Source organism: Eurosta solidaginis, chromosome 4 (genome assembly GCF_040869045.1).
Source record: "Eurosta solidaginis isolate ZX-2024a chromosome 4, ASM4086904v1, whole genome shotgun sequence".
NCBI classification, from domain to species: domain Eukaryota; kingdom Metazoa; phylum Arthropoda; class Insecta; order Diptera; family Tephritidae; genus Eurosta; species Eurosta solidaginis.
Genome location: NC_090322.1, coordinates 170,240,673 through 170,264,936, shown reverse-complemented (window position 1 = coordinate 170,264,936; position 24,264 = coordinate 170,240,673). Strand labels below are relative to the sequence as shown.

At 39.1% G+C, this 24,264-nt stretch overlaps 1 protein-coding gene across 5 annotated transcripts in view; it reads left to right on the top strand.

The window, feature by feature from the left end:
* Positions 1-21,510, top strand: part of LOC137250608 (solute carrier family 41 member 1) — a 263,443-nt gene extending 241,933 nt beyond the window's left edge. For all 5 annotated transcript variants that reach the window (XM_067783717.1, XM_067783718.1, XM_067783719.1 and 2 more), the window contains 6 exons: positions 7,378-7,702; positions 9,226-9,372; positions 9,515-9,662; positions 14,119-14,324; positions 19,333-19,481; positions 20,956-21,510. In XM_067783717.1, the coding sequence (XP_067639818.1) occupies positions 7,378-7,702; positions 9,226-9,372; positions 9,515-9,662; positions 14,119-14,324; positions 19,333-19,481; positions 20,956-21,159 (1,179 nt within the window). In that variant the 3' untranslated portion in view covers positions 21,160-21,510. The remainder of the gene's footprint in view (positions 1-7,377; positions 7,703-9,225; positions 9,373-9,514; positions 9,663-14,118; positions 14,325-19,332; positions 19,482-20,955) is intronic.
* The last annotated feature ends 2,754 nt before the right edge of the window (positions 21,511-24,264 follow it).

The following is a 24,264-nucleotide window of genomic DNA, read 5'->3' as shown; positions in this document are numbered from 1 at the left end:
GTTTGTCTTTTATTCCTTTCCACATATCCCTTATATTTCCATTTCTCTTCCACTTACTCTTGCTGTCTGCCTTTGTCTCTCCATCTCTCTATCTCCACACTGTAAAGCTCACTACCTGTTTCCATTCATGTTCCTATTGCTGTTCTCTCATTGCTTTTTGGTCTTTGCCCTTCTCTCTCATTTTACTATCCCATTTTTCACTTCTCTCTCCTCATATCCTCATCTCCCCCATTCATAGGATTACTTTTATAGGCATTGATTATCCACTTGAATTAGTTTTGGGGATAAGTATAATCATCTACGATTTTCTCGAGGGAGGGCGTGACACCACCTAGTTTTCCAAAATATCATACTGATTAATTTACTCATAGCTATAAGGAATTAAAGCCATTTTTCTCCTGTGGATGCGGCACAGCCCACTTAATTACAGGCAGCTTCTAAATAGGTTAAAAATCATTTGAGTTTTCGGAGAGCATGGTGCACATACGTTTCATGTTCATGCATGTAGATCTACTATTACATGTCAATATTAAATAACCTATTACGTGCCTAAACATCCATTCATTATTTACTATGTCATTAAATCTTTCACTTCAATTTTCTGAACTCAGTTAAGAATTCAAATAATATTTCCCCTTTGGGCACTGCAATAGAATTCTAGTCACACAATTCATGACACGTAATAATCTTCCCGTTTGAGATCGTATGTGATCTATGCGAAAGTACGTAATGTGTATGTATGTGTATGTATGCATGAGTGGAATACTCAGTACTAATGGAATGAAATTGCATTCATATCATCATATATATTATTTCTAATAGCTGTTTTTATGTAGGGGTCCCTTTTTCGTCTTATTTGGAATCCAAATCTATAAATAAAGTTTTGGTTGTAAATATGGAGATTCGGGCTATTAGCGATCTTTGGGAAATTTTGGTCGTAGTGCTTTTGTTTAGCTATATTTTATTAAAATAATTTGATAAAAATAAACGATTGTGAGCACACAAGTCTTTTTGTACATTGGTTTTATTGTGAATATTTGCACTGCATTACCGGCAGCTGCTACCATACGTCATGCGCAAGCTGTCATTTTTAATTGGTTGATAGAACAGCTGATTTCTGTTGATATTTGATAAGAGACTTTTGCCCACCGGTCCGGCTCGTATAGGATAAATTTTGAAAACAAATAAATTTGTCCAAATTAGCTTTGGAACTGGGGCTTCTTATAAGAATATGTTTAGATTCTTGAATTGAACTCATTTGGATTAAATTCTGTTGTGTTGTTGCTTTCGATAAAACGTCAATAAAAACGGAAATCTTCTCCGTCATACCGCCCTTTTTTTCAATCCGGTCTTGCCGTGGTGCTGTCTTTAAAAATATAAATAAATGTAAGGAGCGATAACCTCCGAAGAGATTTTAGGCCGAGCTTCTCTTCCAATTTATATCGTGCTCCTTTTAATTCTTCCTACAAATTGGAGGGACAAGACCTACTTGTTTTATGTCGACTCCGAACGGTGTTGTAGGCGGAGCACGCTAGCAGCACACCACGGCGGCCGCCGAACCTTAGACACTCTTTTTAAATGCCTCATTGTGCGGCGTTATTGTCGCATACGCAATTTTTTTGTTCTTTATTTTCACTCTTAATAAAGAAGCTCTCACAGCTCCCACTAAACAAAATAATTGTTGTGACAACGAATATTATTTTGCATTTGTAGTCACAATTAAAGCTAAAAAAATGAAACGAGTATAAAATCAGATAATGTGTCTACATTCCCATTCCTCTATCAAACTGAATTATATATATGTTTATGTGATACACGGCTGCCACACCAAAAAAAAAATGTGGATCGAAAATGTTGAGCGAAGCACCAAAATGTTTAAAAGTGGTCTACATTTTCTTCGTTTGTAATGGGACTAATGGTGCAAAGTACGGTGACAATAGGGCAAATGATGCAAATGAAGTGTCGATGAAAACAAACAAAAACATAGAATTAAGTTTTTATTGTTAAGACACGTAATGTAATGGCCCTTTCGCTCAGAATCTCACGGAATTCGGAGGTGTCAATTTTGAACAAAACTCTTTGCGAAACGGGGATCCACAGATGGATCAAAATTCGGTGACGGAAAAACGGGAGCTGGCCGAACTTAAAGAAATCGATACCAATGGATGATTGCATCGAGAACCTTAATGATCTGGGAGCCAAAAACAAAGTTTTGTTTGTATGCAGTAGATGGCATCATTGATCCTCTTCACAACTTTGTACGGGCCTTCCCAACTGCACCAAAATTTGGATGGAACACTTTTCCGCCGGTGAGAGTTGTATAGCAGTACCAAATCTCCCTCCAAGAAACCTTCCGAATTGTTGTTCTTGTCATACCTGTGATTCATCTTACTACTCATTACCCTGGTTCGTTCCCTCACACTCTGTTGTTTGGCCAATGAACTACATCGTAAGGCTTGATCTTGACGGATTGGCTTTGCATAATCAGTATCGTTTTGACGTTTCACAACAGTAGTGCGAGCTGGCTTGAACCCACCCTTCCATTCTTTCTGGGAAATTCTTTCCTTCGTTTTAGTGCGTCCATTTGGGTTTGTCAATGTCAGTGTTTTTCTCGCAGGTACCTTTGATTTTGATTTGTTTGGCCCATTCGTTCCATCAACCTGTGCTCGATCTACTGCCTTTGACTTTGGTAGTCTTTGTCGAATCTCCTCCACCCGCACTCGTTTACTGCCGAACCCTTTCTCCAAACTGAAGTTAAGTCCTTGTTCCTATAGCACATAACCCTTCTTTGCATGTCGTTCCTGATGCCATGGTCAACTAAGAAGTCCACTCCCAATATGACTTCATCAACGATCTCTGCCACAACGATTTTGTGTAGAACCTTAACCTTTCCAATTAGGACTTCACATATCATTTCTCCCTGGACTTGGTTATACTCGCAAGTGACCGCACACAGCCTTGCTCCAGGTAATGGCTTTACTCACCTGTTGACCAAAACAGATCGGATTAAGGAATGAGATGCGCTCTTATCTACAGTCAGTACACGCTGCTTGCCATCCACATTTCCTCTGACGGTAAGACTGCTCGATTTTCTTCCGATTTGTGATACAGAGATAAAGGGACTTTCCACAGCTGGAGCTAGCTCTCGATCTTTACATCTGACTCGCTCTTGCTCATCTCCTCCAGCTTTGTTCTTAAGACCACCCATACCGTTGAAACCTCTAGAATCAAGGTCGCAATGACGTGCAATTTGACCTGGCTTCCCGCATTTGATAACTCTTTCACTCCGCTTTTGGGATCCTTTCAGTGCCTCCAATATTGTCAATCTGGCCTTTCTACGTCCACACGGCGTGCTTTGATAGATGGCTTACACAGAAGCGATGCTGTTTCCTGAATCAGAACATATGATACCGTTTCTGTGAATGTAGGCTTTGGGTTTGCGTATGTCGCTCGCTTCGTTTCGATATCCCTTATTCCATTAATAAAGCTCTGGATTTTTACCCTTTCGGTGTATTCCACGGGTGCGTCCGCATTCGCTAAATGTGCCAGCGGATGCTGAAGGCGACGCAAACTCTTGCAATGTTTCACGAGGCGTCTGGAAGCGGTTCAGTAACTCCATTTGGTATATCTGTCTCCTATGCTCGATTCCGTATCGCCAGCCTAGTGCGCCCATCAACGCTTCTTAACTGTTCCGTTCGTGCTCTGGAATAGTCTGTAAGATCTCAGCAGCAGGGCCTTTTAACGCTACGAACAATGCAGCAACTTTATCTTCGGTATTCCAGTTGTTCGCTGCTGACGTTTTCTCGAATTGGAGCTTAAATACCTGGAAAGGAACAGAGCCGTCAAAAGATGGAGTTTTTGCCTTCGTATTGCTTGCTGCAACAACTGGGCTATTTAGTTGCAACTCCTGTATACAACCTTTTAAAGCATCTACCGTAGCCTCGATTTTGTTCTCAAACTGCATTATTTTTTCTTCCATACGGGCTTCCAGTTGTGCAGAGATCTGCGATGATACCTGTGCTGAAATTTGTCCCGACATTTCGGATATACGTGTCTCCTGTGCTTCAATCCTGCATGCTATTTGTGACGACATTTCGGATATGCGTATCTCTTGCTATTCCAGTTGGGATGCCATATATGTCTTCTATTCTTCCAGTTGAGTTTCTATCTTGGATGTTACTGTCGACGTTTGTGCAGATATTGCAGCTAATATCATGTTCAAGTCTGTGCTCGTAACTGTCTGCGATGTTTCATTTTTCTCTTAAATTTTTGTTGTTGCCTCTTCCCCATCAGGTTGAAAGACATATTCCTCTACATTGATTCCTTCCGACTCCATAAACTCTCGTAGTCGTGCCTGAAGTTCGGATTTATTGCCGGTTGTATTCAATCCACGGCTCTCCAACTCCTTCTTCAGTTGCTGGATCTACAATTCACTTAATTTTTCCATGTCAAAGGTCTATTCAAAATCTTCGAAATTTATTCAACAATTCCTCTTCTGACAGCAATTGTAACGAATCTAGGGAAATTCTGCTTATTTGCAACCTTCTGCTAACGTTCGAATCGGTAAACTGTTGAATAAATCACTCCAATATTCTGTATTGCAAAATGGTCTTTATTAAACTTTTTGGGAGTAGTACAATTATACTTCACAATTAAACTTCACTTCGCAACTGTTCGTCATTCCTCAGCTTGCGCTGCTTTATACTCTCTGTTGCCTCGTCAGCATATTTCTCCAAAGGTTTAGACGTCTTCCGTCTAGAATCTCCCGCTTGGTTACCAGAGATATACATATATATTTGTAGTTTATGCGTTTCTCATAGTCATATGCGTGTGTATGTGTGAGCAACTACTTCGGCTTTTGACCACAAATGTGTGCGTGAAATATCTCTTCGTTGCCTTTTATATATGTGTGTGAATGATGATTGATGTGTTCATGTATATCCGAGTGGCTGCTTCATATTTTTTTATTGTTGCCTAATTATTTATTTAGTATCAGCTTAGTGATGCTAATATTCGTCACAATATTATACACTAAAATGGTATTGGATTGAGTATTTACCTTGAAGTGATAAAGCTTCCAAACTTCTAATTACTTTAAGTTTAGATCAAGGTTAGGAAAGGAAGACTGCGCAAAATTTAATACATTGTAAACCTTCCTGAGCTTTCCTCCGTTCTCTTTCTATCTCGACTACTCCCGTTTTCTTATCTACCAGTCCCTCTCTCCCTTTCTATATCTATCTTAACTACCCATTTAATTTTCCACTTTTCCGTCCCATTTTCCGTCCTCTTTCTCTTCACTCTACTCTTGGTCTTGCTATCTCCCATTCCTTCCGCCTTCCTGACCCGCTCCCTCTCTTTTTCCTCTTCCTCTCCTACTCCTCTTCCCTTGGAGATTTAATTCCCACTCTTTACAAAGCTACTCCTCGTCTTTTAGGCACAGCCATATAAGCTTTGTAGAGAAGCGGAAGTCAAAAGTTAAAATTCACATAAACGGACTAATGAATTGTTTATTGTTACCATGTAATATATGCTTATCTTTAATTTATTTTGCTTCAGTTGAATTCTCTTGTTTATTTGGTAATCAGTGCGTTCTGGGGAAAAATACCTACCTGGAAATTTGTAATCAAAACCTCAATAAAAACAGTTATTGCATTAAATACAATGGTTATCACCTTTTAAATTATCATAACACCCATATATTAGGGTGGGTCGATTTTTTAACCGACATCGCACCATCGATTTTTCGATAGGATTTGGGCTCAGGTAAAAAAGTTCCACTACGTATACCCAAAAAACTAATTTTCGCACGATATCAACCGGGTTATTCCAACCATCGCTAATCGCCGTACTGCTTCCAACGGACTTGGAAGAAGTTTAGTGCTCTCCACCAGACCAGAACGTTATAGAAGAGAATCGGCTTTACCACTACATCGTACAGCTAATGGATACCATTGGAGAGAGTCCCCTTTGTTTGACAACTGCCCCCTAACGCAATACAAAGCAACCGAAGCTTTACTAACCCTATCCTTCACATTAAACTCCCACGTCAGCTCGCTGTCAACAATAATTTCTTACTTAGTACTTAGCCTTGTCAAACAGCACCAGCGGTTCCCCCCAAATAAAGAATGATGTAAACACTCGGCCACCGTGGTGTGATAGTAGCGTGCTTCGCCTACCACACCGAATGCCCTGGGTTCATACCCCGGGCAAAGCAACATCAAAATTTTAGAAATAAGGTTTTTCAATTAGAAGACAATTTTTCTAAGCGGGGTCGCCCCTTCGCAGTGTTTGGCAAGCACTCCGAATGTATTTCTGCCATGAAAAGCTCTCAATGAAAACTCATCTGCCTCGCAGATGCCGTTCGGAGTTGGCATAAAACAAATAGGTCCCGTCCCGCCAATTTGTAGGAAAAATTAAAAAGGAGCACGACGCAAATTGGAAGAGAAGCTCGGCCTTAAATCTCTTCGGAAGTTATCGCGCCTCACATTTATTTATTTTTTAAACTCTATAATCTTATATCTCCGGGTAAAAAACATAAGTTCCGTTTAGCTAGGTTTGCCAGCCAATTCGCCAGCGATTTGGACGACTTAGTCGCGATCCAGATAACCCTGTGAAGCGCCCCTTAATGTATTCAGATTTTACCCCTGACAAAAATTGTCAGGTCGTCGGGGTAAGCCACTACTTGTAGCCCCTATCCTCAAGGTCCTGAGGGAGGTAGTTTATTACCACGACCCAAAGCAGCTGAAAAAGAACACCCCTACGACATGCCCCTTCTCACCTCTCCCTGAGCCGTCGCTCCTTCCACTCCGCCGCTACACTTTTGCCACTGGTGAATACTACCAGAGCCGATAACCAATAGCAGGCATTGTTGAAGGCGTCTTCTATGTCAAAAAAGGCACCAAGCACAAATTATTTGTTCTCGAGGGACCCGTCTATCAGTATGACAACCCAATGAAGATAGGCGTGTTCAGATGTCAAATTTTGCTCTCGAGGAATACTGCTCTTTATCTAAAGATCAATCAGCTGCTCCAGGGTTTTTAAAGAATCGAAGATATGCTGAGTGTTTTAAAGTCTTGGGAGAGACGTGAGAGCTTTTTGCCAAGACTTGAGAACATAGCCCAACCGCAGACAGTTGGCGTAAATGGTATCCAGTTAGCAGCAGGAGAGCGCAGGAGTATTCCCGGAGACTTATACGACTTAAACGAGTTAATGGCTCATGCAAGCTAGCTTTTCCCTGCACGTTTTCTCATTTCTTTCCTTAAATAATAAAAAAAAATACATGCTATGTACATAAATGTGAAAAAATTTAAATTTGATTCCCTAATGTTTCTTAATTAATTATTCTGCTCACATTATACATATCTTTATTTTGCGTAGAAATGGCGTGTCTTCAAAGAGATCACCGAACTATTCATACTCGTGCCATCACTGCTCGGTCTCAAGGGCAATCTCGATATGTGCCTAGCATCACGTCTCTCAACGCAAGTCAATTTGGGTAATATGAACGCACGCAAGGAAGTAATCAAGATGATTGTTGGTAATATTGCATTGGTTCAAGTGCAGGCGACGGTAGCCTCTTTTTTGGTCGCTATGTTTGCCATTGCCGTTGGGGCTGCGATGGATGGTACTTTCCATTTTGAACATGTTATGCTGCTGACGGCGTCCGCCATGTTTACGGCAACCTCATCGTGTTTTGTTTTAGGTGAGTTTTTTAATTAACAATAACAAAAACCTTATTGGTTTATATCTGTGGTCACAAGTCATGACAGCTTAAGTCCAAAAGCACCACATACAACAAACATACACAAATATCATTCAAAATCAATAATCCAAAGACTGTTATATGCTTTCAAAATCTATACACCCAATTCTGCATTACAAGTCCGTTTCAGTTCTCCTGAACTGAAAGTAGGTATCCTGAGTTCCGCTTAAATTGAAAGAAGAAGAGGAAGAATGAACGAATTTTTGAAATCAGCTGTTTGTGAGAAATTGATGAAATTAGAATACAACAAAACCAAGAAATATTTGTGACAAATTTATAAGTTGTGAATATTTCGTTATTTAACATTTATTTATCATAAATAAATTATGGATACATTATCGGTTGCAGTTTTAATTGAAGATGAGGACAATGCGTCCCACAATGTAGACGTGAGAGTGGAAAGACCGAGATTGAGGGTCATCAGTGATCCATTCAGGAATTCATACATATTAAATATTATAAGATTCAAAAAAACTTTAGGTTAAATAAAGACGCATTTAAGTATGTCTTAGATATATTTGATGCAGACTTCCTTAACAGCATTTAACCGCGTAATGGCTGCTTTGAGGTTTTTTGCTGAAGGCAGCTACCAGCATGGTGTTTGTACAGATTACAATGTGGCGATCGGTCAGTCAATCGTTTGCAAGTCACTATCCTATTTTCTGGATGTAATGGAGCGACGGCTTTGTCCAGAGTGGATAAAATTTGAAAACAGTGAGGAGGAAAAACTGCAAGCGAAACAATAGTTTTATACTAAGGCTGCCTTTCCAGGTGTAGTAGATGGAACACATATTAAAATAACGAAGCCACATCAAAAAGATTTCCTTTACTATAACAGAAAAGGATTTTATAGCATCAATGCTATGGTGATAAGGATAACATTTGAATGATGTTGAAAACGATGCAACCTCTTTCCGAAACGCCTGCACTTCTTTTTTAGGCCTTTTTGAGAAACCTTGTGCGATGTCTCTTTTTCTTGACAGCATTTCCAACAATTTGTCCTATTGCTATGGTGCTTGTAGCCCTGCAAAACCGCAAAAAAATAAAAAGTTTGTTTTAAAATAATTTTTATAAACATCAATGTATATTTTACTTACATATTTTTTTGAAAATTGCCCTTTAAAGCCCGCGAAAATAAAAATCAAAACAATCTCCGTCAACTACTTTGCAACTGAGAAAAACGGAACTCCGCTCGAAGTGTAAGATACGTCAAATCGAAGCTTTTGATGTTGGACTGAATGCAAACGGAATGCAGAATAGCAAAGTTACCAAACTGAGAAAATTTCAGTTCAGTTCGAAGTGCAGAATAGGGCTGATAATCATTAGTGCTTATTTAGTATGTATAAACTTAATTTTGTGAATCATCCTATCTCGACTTATGTAGGCGACTATGACATTGTGAACACAGATATTATAGGGTAAAACATTTTATTATAATAGATTACTTACAATTTCTCTTGCAGATTTTGTATTAGTGGCTGTGATATTAATATCGGAAAAATATAATTTAAATCCTGATAATTTAGCAACACCTTTAGCGGCATCTATCGGTGATGTCGTTTCAATAAGTATGCTTTCATTTATTGCATCCTTACTTTACGAACACATAAGTGAGTATATTATAGTGCATATTTTAATAAGTAAGGCTAGGTTTTCATTAGGTCAAAATATTTGACATAAAATATAAAAATTCGCTATATGTTTTCCTTTTAACAGCCTGATTTATTTATTGTATTTTCTTTTATTTTGCAGAAACCCACTTATGGATTACATTTGTTGTTGTAGCTTGTTATTTAGTACTTTTGCCTATGTGGGTTGCTATTGTACTCAAAAATAAATATACTCGACCCGTACTAAAGAGTGGTTGGGTTCCAGTACTCTCTGCGTTATGTATAAGTGGGTGAGTATAACAAAATTTTGTTTAAGCTTTTCGGCTGTTTCGGTCGGATATACACACATACATACATAAGTCCATAAGTTATGCTTAATAAAAGGAACGAAAAATATTTTTTTAAAAAGCAATTAAACTTTAATAGGGTTTAATGGTTTATAAAAATTAGTTTAATCTTACGATTTGTTTTGATCTAGGAATCATCCCAGACAGAAAGCTGTCATGGAAGGTCAACGTGGAGGAGAGGATGAAGAAGGCTTCAACCGCACTTTATGCATTTAAAAGAATGCTGGGGTGCACGTGGGCTTATCGCCCTCTCTTCTCATTGGGTTTTTACAGCTATTGTAAGCCCTATTCTATACTATGGAGTTCTTGTTTGGTGTAAAGCCACACAAAAAACAACGTACCTCAAAAAATTAGAGGGGGTATGCAGACTATAAATGCTTAGCATTACGGGAGCCCTGAAAATAACCCCGAGAGCTGCAATATATGCCATTCTGCACATTCCACCTGTAGACATGGTAGCAAAGAACATAGCATTAACAACTGCAACCAGGCTCGGTGCCTCGGGGCAGCTTGAGCGCCGACCATACTTCCATAGTAGTATAGCGTCATCAATCACAAGACGAACAGACTACCTGATTCCCTCTCTGCGCTTCGTGGGCGATCTTAAGGCCACAATAGAGGTGGAAGGTTGGCGCAAGGGTGCTCAAATGGCGGACGAGGCGATACATGTGTACACAGATGGTTCCAAAGAAGTGGAAGAAGTAGGGTCTGCGGTATACTGTGCTGATCCGGAAATAAACAGATCCTACATCCCTGGAGAGAATCGGGACAGGGAAAAGCAAACATCTATATTGGGTCCCAGGGCATATTGGAATGAAAAAGAGGATGAACTAGCTTAAAAGGGCGCATCCCTTGAAGCTTGCTCCGTAGACGTCCCAATTAGACTGGGCTAGATTAAGCAAAGGCGAGAGGTGCACATGATTGACCAAGCAGGAAAGGCGTGGGTTCAAGCGCGGGGCTGTAAAGTGTCGAAGATTATGTGCAGGTCTTACAACCTTAGACTAACAAAATTGCTTCTATCATTAAAAAGAGAGGACTGTAGACACTTGACGGGTATTCTGACTGGACACTGCGTTCTGGCGTCACATGCCTTTAAATTAGGCTTGGTCAGTGATAGCAGATGTAGGAAGTGCGGGCTGGAGGAGGAAACGATCGAGCACGTTCTGTACTCGTGCCCTGCGCTTGCCAGGCTAAGACTCCAGCTATTAGGAGTGATACAGCTGTCAGATCTAGAAGCAGCAAGTGGCTTAAGTCCTAGGAAGCTTCTAGTATTTGCCAAGAGGACGGAGTTATTTGATAACATAGGTCCTGGTTTTTGATAGGGTTTTTCAGTTTGGTCGTTAAAAATAACTTCTGGTAACACTACGGTCTTATTCAGTCTATATGAGGTCCTCATGGACCGGTCAGTTCAACCTAACCTATCCTACGATTTGTTTTAACTTAAACGGTATATTTTCACCTTAAGAGTAATTTTTTTCAAATAAAAATTCTTTGCATGCCCTATAGGGAAAATTTTTAGTTTTTATTATCTTACAAGGAAATTTTGGTCATGGACTACTGATACACTTACGGGGAAACATTTAACATTAAAAGTAAATTTGCTAATAAAAAAACATCCGCGGGCATTCGGGGTGAACTGAGCGGGACGGAATCTACATGTTTTATGCAAGGAGATGAATAATCGCTGAGAAGGTTTTCATCGCAGAAATACACTCGTCCAACTTGATAGCCGATGTCCAGAGATTATGAAGGGGATCCTTTTCTATGCTTAGAAGATATTGATGAATATGATAAACCCCAGGTTACTGTGCTTAGAATAGTCCCGCGTCAGGTATGCCTGTCTTGTGCATTGACTCTCCGCTGCTCGTATACGTACATGGTACATATGTGTAGACGCAATTATTGTTTCGTTTATGTAGATACATACAGACCCATTCTAAATATTCTCGCGGAATTTTGTTCTCGCGGATTTTTTTATTCCCGCGGAAAAATTCCTCCAATTCTTTTCTCCTAAGGAGAAGAATAATTGGGGAATAGGAATTTCGAATTTTCGAAGTCAGCTGTTTTGTCAATTGAAATTTCGTTGCGCATTTCTTATTTTGTTTAAAAAATTGTAGTTTAATTATTGTTGCCAATTTGTTTGAAATTAAGAAATAAGGTATAAACCAGGGATGCACCTTAACGTTAAGCTAATCGTTTATCAAAAAATTTCCACCGTTTCCGTTGAAACACTTCGAAATATTATCGATAAAGTAATTATCAAGATAAATTGTATCTCGTTTTTAACCGAAACGAAAAGCTTTCGTTAATGTTAAAAACGTTAACGAAAACGTGATACTTTATGTTTGAATTGTGCTGGCAATGCTATAGCCATGGTGAAGCCGTAAGGTGGCAACAACGAGCGCACATACACACACAAACTCTATGTAATTTGTTTGTGTAATTCGTTGGTGGTAATGTCAAAAATACTCTGAGAAATGTTCGTACTGTCAAAATTCATGAGAAAAGTTGCAATCAGCTTGGATAATGCTTTCACCTTTAATGACTCCGCCATCAATCAGCTTTGCCAGCATAGTTTGAAATTAATAATCAACATAAACGATTTGATTTCGTTTTGATATGGCAGAAAACGAAACGAAATCATTTCGTTAATTTGACGATCTTAACGTTAATAAACGAAACGAAATGACTTCGTTTCGTTTATTAACGTTGATTATCGTAACGAAATGATATCGTTTCGTTGGTTAAGCATGCCTGGTATAAACAATGCACATTATTGCATTTCATGTGGTATTCACTGAAATGAGTAATGAATTGGTGCCACAGCAACATCAACAGGGGAGCATAAGAAGAAGACCGGCGGGATAACACAAATCTGCCGGAGTTGCCTGCATTCATTCTGCAAAGCAATTTTCTGGCGGCCAAGTCGGGTTGAGTTCCCCTTTCGCCATATGCCAAAATCTATTTAAGCCTTCTTAAAAAATCCTTGCCCAATTTCTGGATGGCTGCATCAAATATGCGAAGATCTGTTCCGTTGCTTATGATATACTTTTCGACTTAAAATAAAGAATATTGTGGTTGTTGTTGTTGTTGTATTAACAGTGAGAATATTGTGGTAGAATGTAAATACATATTTTAGTACAAATTTGTACAAATAGGTGTTCTTTCTTAAAATAACCGATTTCCTTTAACTATTTTGATGCATTCCCTTTAATTTAACTAGGGAAAAAAATCCTATAAAATGGCAGAGAAATCTCCCTCTCCCTTACATTCATAATACCTACTTTTCTCCCATAACCGGTTTCCGCTTTTTCGAACATTGTTCAGAATAGAAGGAGAGGGAGAAGTGAAAAAACTCACAAGGAATTTTTATTTAGAATACGAGGAATGGGAGAAGGGAAAAAACTCGCACGGAATTTTCGTTTAGAATTGGGCTGATAATGATTGAATTATTGATGTGAATTCGCGTCACTGCTTAGCATCGGCTTAGAGATAGCAGCACCCCTTAGTTTTGCTAATATTCGTAACAATATATTGTTGTAGCAGAGCCACACAGAAAGATGACCACACATATCTTTAGTGTAAGTGGCATCATCGACATTCGTGCTCAGAATTTCTGCGTATGTATGTGTGAATTTACAATGTTCGCGAACGAGAAGAGAGAAAGAATAACATTAGATAAAACGAACTAAAAGAACAAATGAACTAAAAGAACAAAAAGAACCGAAATCGAAGATCTAGTTCACTTGTTCAATTGAGAGACCCGGTCAATTGAACAAGTTCAGAACGAAACGACCCAACTCTAACCATGATAAATTACTTAAGTTGTATGTAGTCACTGAGAAATGTGCTCCCCCTGCGCATATCTTGAGTTCCACAAGATAGTTGTCCAATTCGCTATTGGGACCTTATAGCTTGCACATGTTTAGGACATTAAAGTTTTTCTAGGAATTGAGCGAACCCGGAAGTAAATTTATAAAAGAGCCATGGGCCAATGTGGATCTCCCTGTTAAACCTTGGGCTTGGAAGCGGCACTGACTACTCAGCTCGTGCTGCTTTTATATTCTCTGTTGCCTTGTCCGCATATTTCTCCAAATGTCTAGACGTTTCTTTTTCTAGAATCCCCTACTTGGTTACCAGCTATATGCGTGTGTATTTGTAGTTTATAGCCTCTCGCATAGCCGTATGCGTGTGTATATGTGATGATTACATGTGTTTATGAGTATCTCTCCGTTGCCTTGTATGTATGTGTGTAGATGATGATTGATTTGTTTACGAGTGGCTGCTTACTATCAGCTTAGTGATGGTAGTATCGCTAGTGATGCTAATATTCGTCACAGTATGAAAATAAAATATTTTATCGTTTAGTATTTTAATAATTTGCTATTTTAATTTGTAGCCTTGGCGGTCTGGTTCTCGACGCAGCTGTGAAAATATTCGATGGTTTCGTTGTGTTTCAGCCCATTATTAATGGTATTGGTGGTAATTTAGTATCGGTGCAAGCGAGCAAAATCTCAACAATGTTGCATCAGAGTTCAATTATTGGAATTATACCACCGCATACGAAAGTTTTCGAATGGCCTTGGAACTCTCTGATCAAAGGAGGTAGGTTGAAAATGTTAATATTGTAACGAATTTACTTTCAAATCCTCTTATTTGCCCTTCTGCTATGTTCGAATCACTAAACAGTTGAACAAATAACTCCAATATTGAATAATGGAAAAATGGCCTTTATTAAAGTACTTCACAATAACACTTATACTTTGCAACTAGCTGGCTTAATAACCAAACTGATAGCTTAAATGAAACTGACTTTCAAACTAATACTGCTATTGCTCGCTATATAGCGTCTTAATCGTTACTGCCCATAGCGCCTCTACCGCTGATGCTTTTATACTCTGTGATTTCCTCGCTGCATCTTCTAGGCGTTTCCAGAATTTTACTTAGTTATAAATTTCTCAGCTACAACTACAGATGTATAATTTCTCATTTGAGTAATACTTGCACAAATTATTGCCCTCTCTTGTGACAACTCAGATAAGATATATGCATGTGTTTGTGCATTGATTCTCCGCTGCTCGTATACGTACATGGCACATATGTGCAGACGCAATTATGGTTTCGTTTATGTAGATCAGGGCTATTCGTTTCATAGCACAATTGTGCCCTCTCAATTCACACGCATATGATTCGCTCTGTCGTCGTTAATTGTGTTAGTCGTCGCTTGGCACTTGGCGTAGCAACATCGGTGATGGGTATTGGCTGATCGGTATCAAAATATGTATGAAAAATTATGCACGATACATATGCTTATTGTTAGCTCGTTGCTTGCTAGTAAGCGACTAAATGAAAAATCAATTCACCCGCACGATCATCGCGACGATTGCGCTCTCACTAATACAGGTGCACTTTCAGTTTTGAATAGACCTGATGTAGATACATAATGATTGATCTATGGATGTGCATGATATCACTGTTTAGCATCGGCTTAGAGATAGCAGCACCCCTTAGTTTTGCTAATATTCGTAACACTGCCCTCCACCTAAGTCTGATCGTCCTGATTAGACAAATCTTCCGATCTAAACGCCGCTAGCATCTCCAAATGTACCACTCTTCTAATCCGTGGTTTCCCAGTGGTTTGTATGCGGTAGATGGTATCCCTGATCTTCTTCACAACTTTGTACGGGCCTTCCCAACTGCACCGAAATTTGGCTGGAACATCTTTCCGCCGGTGAGGGTTGTTTAACAGTACCAAATCTCCCTTCAAGAAACCTTCCGAATTTTTGTTCTCATTGTACCTGCGTTTCATCTTACTACTCATTATTCTTGATCGTTCGCTCGCACTCTGTTGTTTGGCCAATGAACTTGTTCGCAGAGCTTGCATTTGACGGATTGACTTTGCATCATCATTATCGTCTGTACGTTTCACAACAGTAGTTCGCGCTGGCTTGAAATCACCCTTGCATTCTTTCTGAAAAATTCTTTCAGTCATTTTAGTGCGTCCATTAGGGTTTGTCGATGCCGATCTTTCTCTCGTATGTACTTTCGGTTTTGATTTGTTTGCCTTTGACTTTTGCGGTTTTTGTCGAATCTCTTTCATCAGCACTCGATTACTGCTGAACCCTTCTTCCAAACTGAAGTTAAGTGGCACATCCTGGTTCTCATAGCACATAATCTTTCTTGGCATATCGATCCTGATGTCATAGTCAACTAAGAAGTAAACTCCCAATATGACTTCATCAACGATCTCCGCTACAACGAATTTGTGTAGGACCGTGACCTTTCCAATCAAGACTTCACATATCACTTCTCCCTGAACTTGGTTATACTCGCCAGTGACCGTAAGCAACTTTGCTCCAGGTAATGGTTTTACTCTCCTGTTGACTAAATCAGATCGAATCAAGGAATGAGATGCGCCCGTATCTACAGTCAGTACACGCTCCTTGTCATCCAGCTTTCCTTCGACCGAAAGACTGCTCGATTTTCTACCACTTAGCAACACAGATATCACAGGGCATTCAATAGCTGGATCTAGCTTTCGATATCTACCTCTTACTCGCTCTTGCTCATCTCCTCCAGCTTTGCGTTTACGGCCACCCACATTGTTGGAACTATTAGGACCAAGATCGCAATGACGTGCAATGTGACCGGACTTCCCGCATTTGAAGCATTTGATAACTTTTTCACTCCGCTTTTGCGATCCTTTCAGCGCCTCCAATATTGCGTCTACCCACTCTGGCCTTTCTACTTCCACACGGCGTGCTTTGAATGTGGGCTTACTCAAAAGTGACGCTGTTTCCTGAGTCAGCGCATGGGATACCGTTTCTGCGAATGTGGGTTTTGGGTTTGCATATGTCGCTCGCTTCGTTTCTACGTCCCGTATGCCGTTTATAAAACTCTGGATTTTTACCCTCTCGGTGTACTCCACGGGTGCGTCCGCATTTGCCAAATGAGCCAACCTTTCAACATTCGAAGCAAACTCTTGCAAAGTCTCATTAGCATTTTGGTAACAGTTTTGCAATTCTATTTGATACATCTGTTTCCTGTGTTCGCTTCCGTACCTTCGTTCTACAGCAGCCATCAATGCGTCATAACTGTTCCGTTCGTACTCTGGAATAGTCTGTAAGATTTCCGCGCCAGGCCCTTTCAGTGCCACGAACAGAGCTGCAACTTTATCTTCAGCATTCCAGTGGTTCACTGCTGCGGTCTTCTCAAACTGTAGCTTAAAGACCTGAAAAGGAACAGAACCGTCAAAGGATGGTGTCTTTACCTTTGGATTACTCGCTGAAACTGTTGGGCGATTTAACTGCAACTCCTGTATACGACCTCTCAAATCTTCTATCTCAGCATCAATTTTCAGCTTTGATGTTACCCTTGCTTCCTGTGCTTCCAATTGCGAAGACATTTGCGCCACCTGCAATGATAAGCGCTCCTTTTGTGCTTCCATCTTAGATGTTATACGTGTATCTTGCGACTCCAGTTGGGATGATATACGTGATACCAGTTGGGATGTTATATTTGTCTTTTGTTCTTCCAGTTGTGATGACATGTTGGTGGATATTTGTGATGACATTTCGGTCATTTGTGCCGATATTGCAGCCAATATCATGGTCAAGTCTGTGTTCGCCATTGTCTGCGGTGTTTCATTTTTCTCCTCCAATTTTGTTGTCTCATCGCCATCAAGATGAAAGACATACTCTTCCACGTCAATTCCTTCTAATTTCATTGCCTCTCGTAGTCGTGCCTGAAGTTCGAGTTTAATGCCGGTTGTATTCAATCCACGGCTCTCCAACTCCTTCTCTAGGCGCAAAGGCGAGTTACAAACAAATAAATATAGTTTTAAAAAAATATTAAAAATATTGCACCTGCGTTAGTTTCATACACATAGTTTTGTAAACGTTAATAAAAACAAGGATATTGAAGTCGGTCGGTTAGGTGAAGCAGGTATTCAATGTTTGGTGTAGAGATTGCGTATATGAGCAATTGAAGTCAGAGATGTAGAGGGAGTAATGGAACTTGGAGTGTGAGAGGGAGCGGAAGTGGGTCTAAGAGTGGAATTGGGAATGGTAATGGAAGTAGGAATAGGAGAGCGAATGGAAGTGGAATTGGTATTGGGAGTTAGAGTGGGAGTAGGACTGGGACTGAGAGCGGAAGTGGGAATTGGTATGGGAGTGCGAGGAAATAAATGGAATAAGGGATGGCCAAGAATTAGAATAAAAATGGAAGATAAAGTGGAAAAGAATCGGATAGAGAGTGAACAGGGGAAGCAAGGCTCACTTTTTAAATGTAGATTGAAATCATATCCAGCAAAGTAATTATTTCGGCAGACCGCCTGCCATCACTGCCGGCCAGAAGGATCGCGTTAATTTGCAAAATAAGGAGTATGTTCAGCGTTTGATCAGTACACTCGATGCATGTCTAATGTACGACTAGACTAAAGCCAGCGGGACCTCAAATTCCCACAGCCCGCAAAATCCAAGAAATACCCATCCTTGCCAAGACATCCGCTTGATAATTACCTGGAATATTATTATAAAGGGGTTCCAGGCAACAGTTCTCTTAAAATAATTGGAAGCAGTCAAAAGCGAAGTCAGGCATTTCCAGGCCAGCTCACAACCGTTGAACCGATCCTTAATTACGGTGACTTCCATTGAATTTGCAGATTATATCTTGCTCCTTACAAAATGCTGCCCACCAACCTTCCTTTCCAATTTCAATCCACCGTGAATGAGTTCACCAAAGAAATCCCTCTTATTCCAAAAGTTCATAGCCGCTATTACGAACTTCACACAAGCCTCTATTCTGGCAGTTCTCTTCGTATCCAGTGCGGTCTACTAGAGACGTAAACCCATAGAACATTAGATGCAGAGGAATGTGGAGACCTCCACGGTGGTGGTAACGGCAGACGTAAAAGGACTTGCTGTTGTTGTAGCGATAAGGGTACTCCCCAAAGGCCTTGGGGAGTGTTATCGATGTTGTACTTTGCTCGATGCAGATCTAGTACGTTCCGGTAACCAGCACCATTAAGGTACTAGCCCGACCATCTCGGGGACGATGACCACATGAAACCTTCTAGGCCAAACCGCCCTCCCACCCCCTAGATCCATAAGGAACTTGTGGTCGCCAGAGCCTCGGCTGTTAAAGAAACAGGATTCTCCGCGGGTAGGTGAGGTTGACATTTTGGTTGTAGAAGCTATATATTCGCTGGTAACCCCTTGAAAGGGTCGCGCTACACAACCCCTTGAATCAATTTGGTATTTTAGTCGCCTTTCACGACAGGCATACCTACCGCACGTATATTCTATGCTCCCTAACCCGCTGGGGTCGTAAGAAGACTTGATTACCGTGTGTGCCCCAAATTGGCGTCAGCTATCGCGAAACAGGGACAGTTGACGTGATTTGTTACCCAAATGGCCTAAGCGGTTAAGCGCCAACTAGTGGTGATGATGACTAAATTCATTAGAAAGTACCAGCGGGAATTCTCCAATCGAAAAGGCCTGAAAGCGGTTATTACAAAACGGCTGATTTGATACCGAAATAGCAATGTCCGTATAAACACTTCAAGAAAATATGTGATGAACAAGTTCATAATCTCTTTTCAATTTATTTTCAGTGCCATATGCTAAAACAGCCCGGATACTCCTTGGAATGTCAATTCCTGGAAATATTGTGTTCGTTTATGTCGCCGATTACGTACATATGTCAACATCAACAGTTACATTTGCATTCGTACTTGCGTTCCTATTGGCAAGCTTAATACAGGTATGTTAAAGAAATCTTGAAGGCATAAGCTCGCGTTAAAGTTGACAGTCATAACCATATTTTTACTTATCCATATGAAATTGGCATCAGTTATTGGTGCCTTAACCTAAAAACGTGAAAATTTCATAAAAATGAAAACGCAAAAAATTACAAACATATACCACAAAAAGTAAGTCTCTTAGTGAAAACGTATCCAAACCAATAAATAAAATCCACAAAAAGTTAAAAATCCCCCCAACTCAAATAATTTTAGGTTATGGATATGGCGAAAAACAAAAAACGAATTGGTTGGGTATGATATGGTTATGGCTTTAGCGTTATGGTATGGCACCATTAATCGATTACATTGATTTTCATAAGGTTGGTTCGATCAGCTGGTTTATCTGGTTATGGTTAAGTCACCATTAACTAGCCCTATATGCAGTACAAGGTCATATTTGTTGCGTACCAATGAGGCGTGATCCAGACACGTATAGAAGTTTAACATACAAATGCAACAACAATATGATCCATACGGATCAATTTGTTGTTGCATTTGGATGTTAAATTTTTATCGGTGTCTGGATCACTGTTCATTGGAACGTAACAAATATCACCTTGTACTGCATATAGGGCCTGTTAATGGTGACTTAACCATAACCAGATAAAACGGCTGATCCAACCAACCTTATGGAAATCAATAGCTATCATCCGGTGGCAAAATCCTGAGCCAGATAAATAATTTTGCATGTAAATGCAACAACAACGATTTGACCCAGATAAATCCAGATAGAAGTCCGGTTCAATTTGTGAGCCAGATAATTTGTTAATTACTTCTTTTTAGGTTGGCAACGCGGCCTTTAATATACCTACTTTTTCAAAAATAGATGTCGCTGCTTAGCCTTTCGCCGTATGAGTTAAATGAAAAACAGCGGCGACATCTGCCTATCACATTTCACGTGTGCGAAAATTTCACGACATCTGCTTCTCAAGTCTCTCAATGATCCAGAGCATACCCGTGAGAATTGAGCGTGGGCCGGAGCTGTAAAACTCACTGAAAGACGGCAAATGTAATCGATTAATGGTGCCATACCATAACGCGAAAGCCATAACCATATAATAGCCAACCAATTGGTTTTTTGTTTTTCGCCATATCCATAACCTAAAAATATTTGAGTTGGTGAATTTATTAACTTTTTGAATATTATATTTTTGTTTTGGATACCTTTTGACTAAGCCACTTACTTTTTGTGGTATATGTTTGTAATTTTTTGCGGTTTCTTCATTTTTATGAAAATTTTACAGTTTTTAGTTTAAGGCACCAAAAACTGATGCCAATTGATATGGTTATGACTATGGCGTTATGACTATGTCAACTTTGCCAGGCCCTTAAAACGGCATCAGCGCTGAATTCCCTATGCTAATGAATTTGTTTTTTACCCCGCTGTCTAGAACGTTTCTATCAAATCTCATAAACGATTTACTTCTTCTTTAGGTCATGCTACTTTTATATATTGCGCATATAATTGTACATATTATGTGGAAATGGAAAATCGATCCAGATAATTCATCAATACCATATCTGACTGCACTTGGCGATTTGCTGGGCTCGAGTTTGCTGGCGATAGCCTTCTTCTTCCTATTATCGATCAATCAAGAATACGGATCCGATCTAAATCAATTGAATGCATCGAATTGAGTTTCAGAAGAAAAGTCAAAAATCGAAACTCCACTTACTGATGATGTAAGACTGCAGAACTGTAAAAAAAAGCAACAAAAACCTACTAAATAGTTGAATTTAGAAAACGAAGCCATACACCAAACATGAAACAAAAACACTAACCAAACTAACTACCAACCTTCTTCAAAACGTACCTTAAGCGCATTAAGTTATTTTTTTAAACAAATTAAAATTATATTTAAAAATTTTATTTAATTAAAGTCATAAAAATTAGTAAATAATATTGCTTATGTAAAAAGTTATTTAAATTATGTAAATTTATTTTAAATTAAATGGCCGCGGTTATGCGTGGCTGCCACCCCACTTAAATCAAGACAGTATGTACAGCAGACTGGGTTGATGCCAATAATTGAAGCTTGTGTTGAAGGGTTTTTTACTTGTGAGGATAAAAAAAAATTCAACATCATATCAACATAAGCTTCAAATTTAGGCGCTGTCATTTACAACTTTCTTTTTTATCCACTCTAATGTACAGTGGTAATTGCGAAGAGTTTCTCATTTTTTATCCTCTAGCAACACATCGAGCAAACCATTCGATTCCTTGCGATAGTTATTGAAATAAGCGCGTTCAGATAGATAGCTTAACATTTTCTTATTTGATTTCTGCTGGTTTAATATTTCTTTTTTTACCTTTGTAATGTTTTTATGTATATCTGTAAGGTATGAATATCGGCCTGTTACAGTTTTGTTATATGTATTTAAAAAAAAATGTTTGAGCTTACATTTATTGCCACTACTGTATACAGCAGGAACATCAACTTTACAACGATAAAGCTGGAGACATTGGTGCTTTATCGGTAACCGTATCGGTAACCTTTTAACAGCTGATTCAGCCAACCTTATGAGAATCAATGCAATGGATTATTGGTGCCGCTAAGGTCGTAACCATGGTTCAACTATATACAGGTTGGCTCATCTGTAAAGCAACAAAATATGTCTGTTCAAATTGTCAAAATCTGTGTATTGGTGTTGGTGCGAATGGTATGGAATGGAAACATAAAACTTAGCAGTTTTTGTATGTGTAAGTAAAATGTTGCCAATTTGTTGGTTTCATTTTGAGTTTGCCATCTCCTTTTGACAATCCCTTCGACCACGCAATGACATAAATAAAATCAGCTGATGAGATGAGCCAACCTGTACATAATTGAACCATGGGTCGTAACCGTATCGTAGCCAACCAATTGGGTTTTGGTTTACCGTCGTAACGATAAAGAGCTGATTACGGTAGGGATACGGATACAGCGATACGACAGACGGCACCAATGACTCCGGCTTAAAACGGGTCCTAAACATCAAATTGGACCTCTAACAAATGTCGGTGAAAATCGCAATATAGGACCAATTAATGGTGACTTATAACCATAACCAGATAAAATAGCTGATCGAACCTACATTATGGAAATCAATGTAATCGATTAGTGGTGCCATACCATAACGCTAACGCCATAACCGTACCATAGCCAACCAATTCGTTTTTGGTTTTTCGCCATGTCCACAACCTAAAAATATTTGAGTTGGTGAATTCAATAACTTTTTGTATATTTTATTCATTGTTTTGGATACGTTTTGACTAAGAGACTGATTTTTTGTGGAATATTTTTGTAATTTTTTGCGGTTTCTTGATTTTTATGAAATTTTCATGATTTTTAGGTTAAGGCACCATTAATCGATCACATTGGAGATGGATATGGGTATGGTTAGGACTATGGCGTTAGGGTTAAGGAAGTTTAATTTGGCCTTATATTCCATGCAGCAGTTTTTGAGTGACGCAAGCGCAAACATACAGGCAGACAAAAAAATTCCTAGATTTGGATTAGGTTGGTTGTGATATTCATTCCAGTTTTGAAAACAACACAAATGAAACAAATGTCAAACGCTAAAAAAACAGCTGAAAAAATATGCTGGGAATGACTTTGAGTGAAATCAGAATTTGACCCCGATTGCTTTTTCTACTATGGCAGCACAGGATACAACAGCACGGCGTCGGTGGTGACGCGCCAAAAATTGACGGCGTCATACCCGCTGCTTAGGCGGCGACGGCGACGAAAGCGTTGGATAGTTATAATATACCGTGGGGCGGCAAATATTGGCAGCGCTGGAAATTGTCGGCGGTGCTAGCAGAGGACAGATATAATAAAAGACGTCATTTCAATTTTTATTTGTAATGTACCTGTTTGGCGGGTATTAGAAAATTGCCTTCTACACATTTTTAATAAGTTTCTATTAATATATGTGACCCGGTCGATGAAAAGGTGGCTTATGACTAAAAAAAAATTTAATTAAGCCACCTTTTCATAGACCGCGTCACATATATTGTGATTGTTGGAAAGAGGATGAATTGCTTAATTAATACGATGCTTTAAAACAATCAAAAATACCTCATGAAAATGTGTAGAAGCAATTTAAAATTACCTGTCAAATGGGACATTTCAAATAAATTTCGCAAAAAGTATGAAATTATGTGTCTTATTATATCTATCCTCTCTGGTGTTAGCCTCTACTTCGTACAACTTCGCCAGCGGGAAAGAATTTGGGCGGCCGTTTTATAATCAGAGTTCAATTTCGGCCATTAGTTCAGACCACCCAACCAGAGTATAGTCTTCGCAGATGATGTCGCTGCTTAAGATATATGTATTTAGGCAAGTCAAATGACTGTAAACCTCATATATGAATGCTTTCTGTTTTTTTATTTTCAAATAAAACTTCAATAAAAAAATACAATTCATTTATTTACATACTTCTAAAGTTTCAAAAGAAATTTCGTGAAAAATTCTAAGTAACAACGAAAAAACTGTAAATATTAATAAAAGGATTAGCGGTTTCATAAATTCAATGTTTTCTCTTACATACAACTCAGTGTACTGTTCACAAGAGTCGTATTTTAAAAAATACTACTAAGACCATATATGTAATACTCATATATTGCTACAAAAGGCTAGGTACATTCCCAAACATCATAGTGCCGATATATTGCTGTTTAAATGTTTTTGTATTCAATAACACTGGTCAACAACATTTTTGTACATGGGTTGTGCATATATTTTTTTTATTCCTTTTGCACCA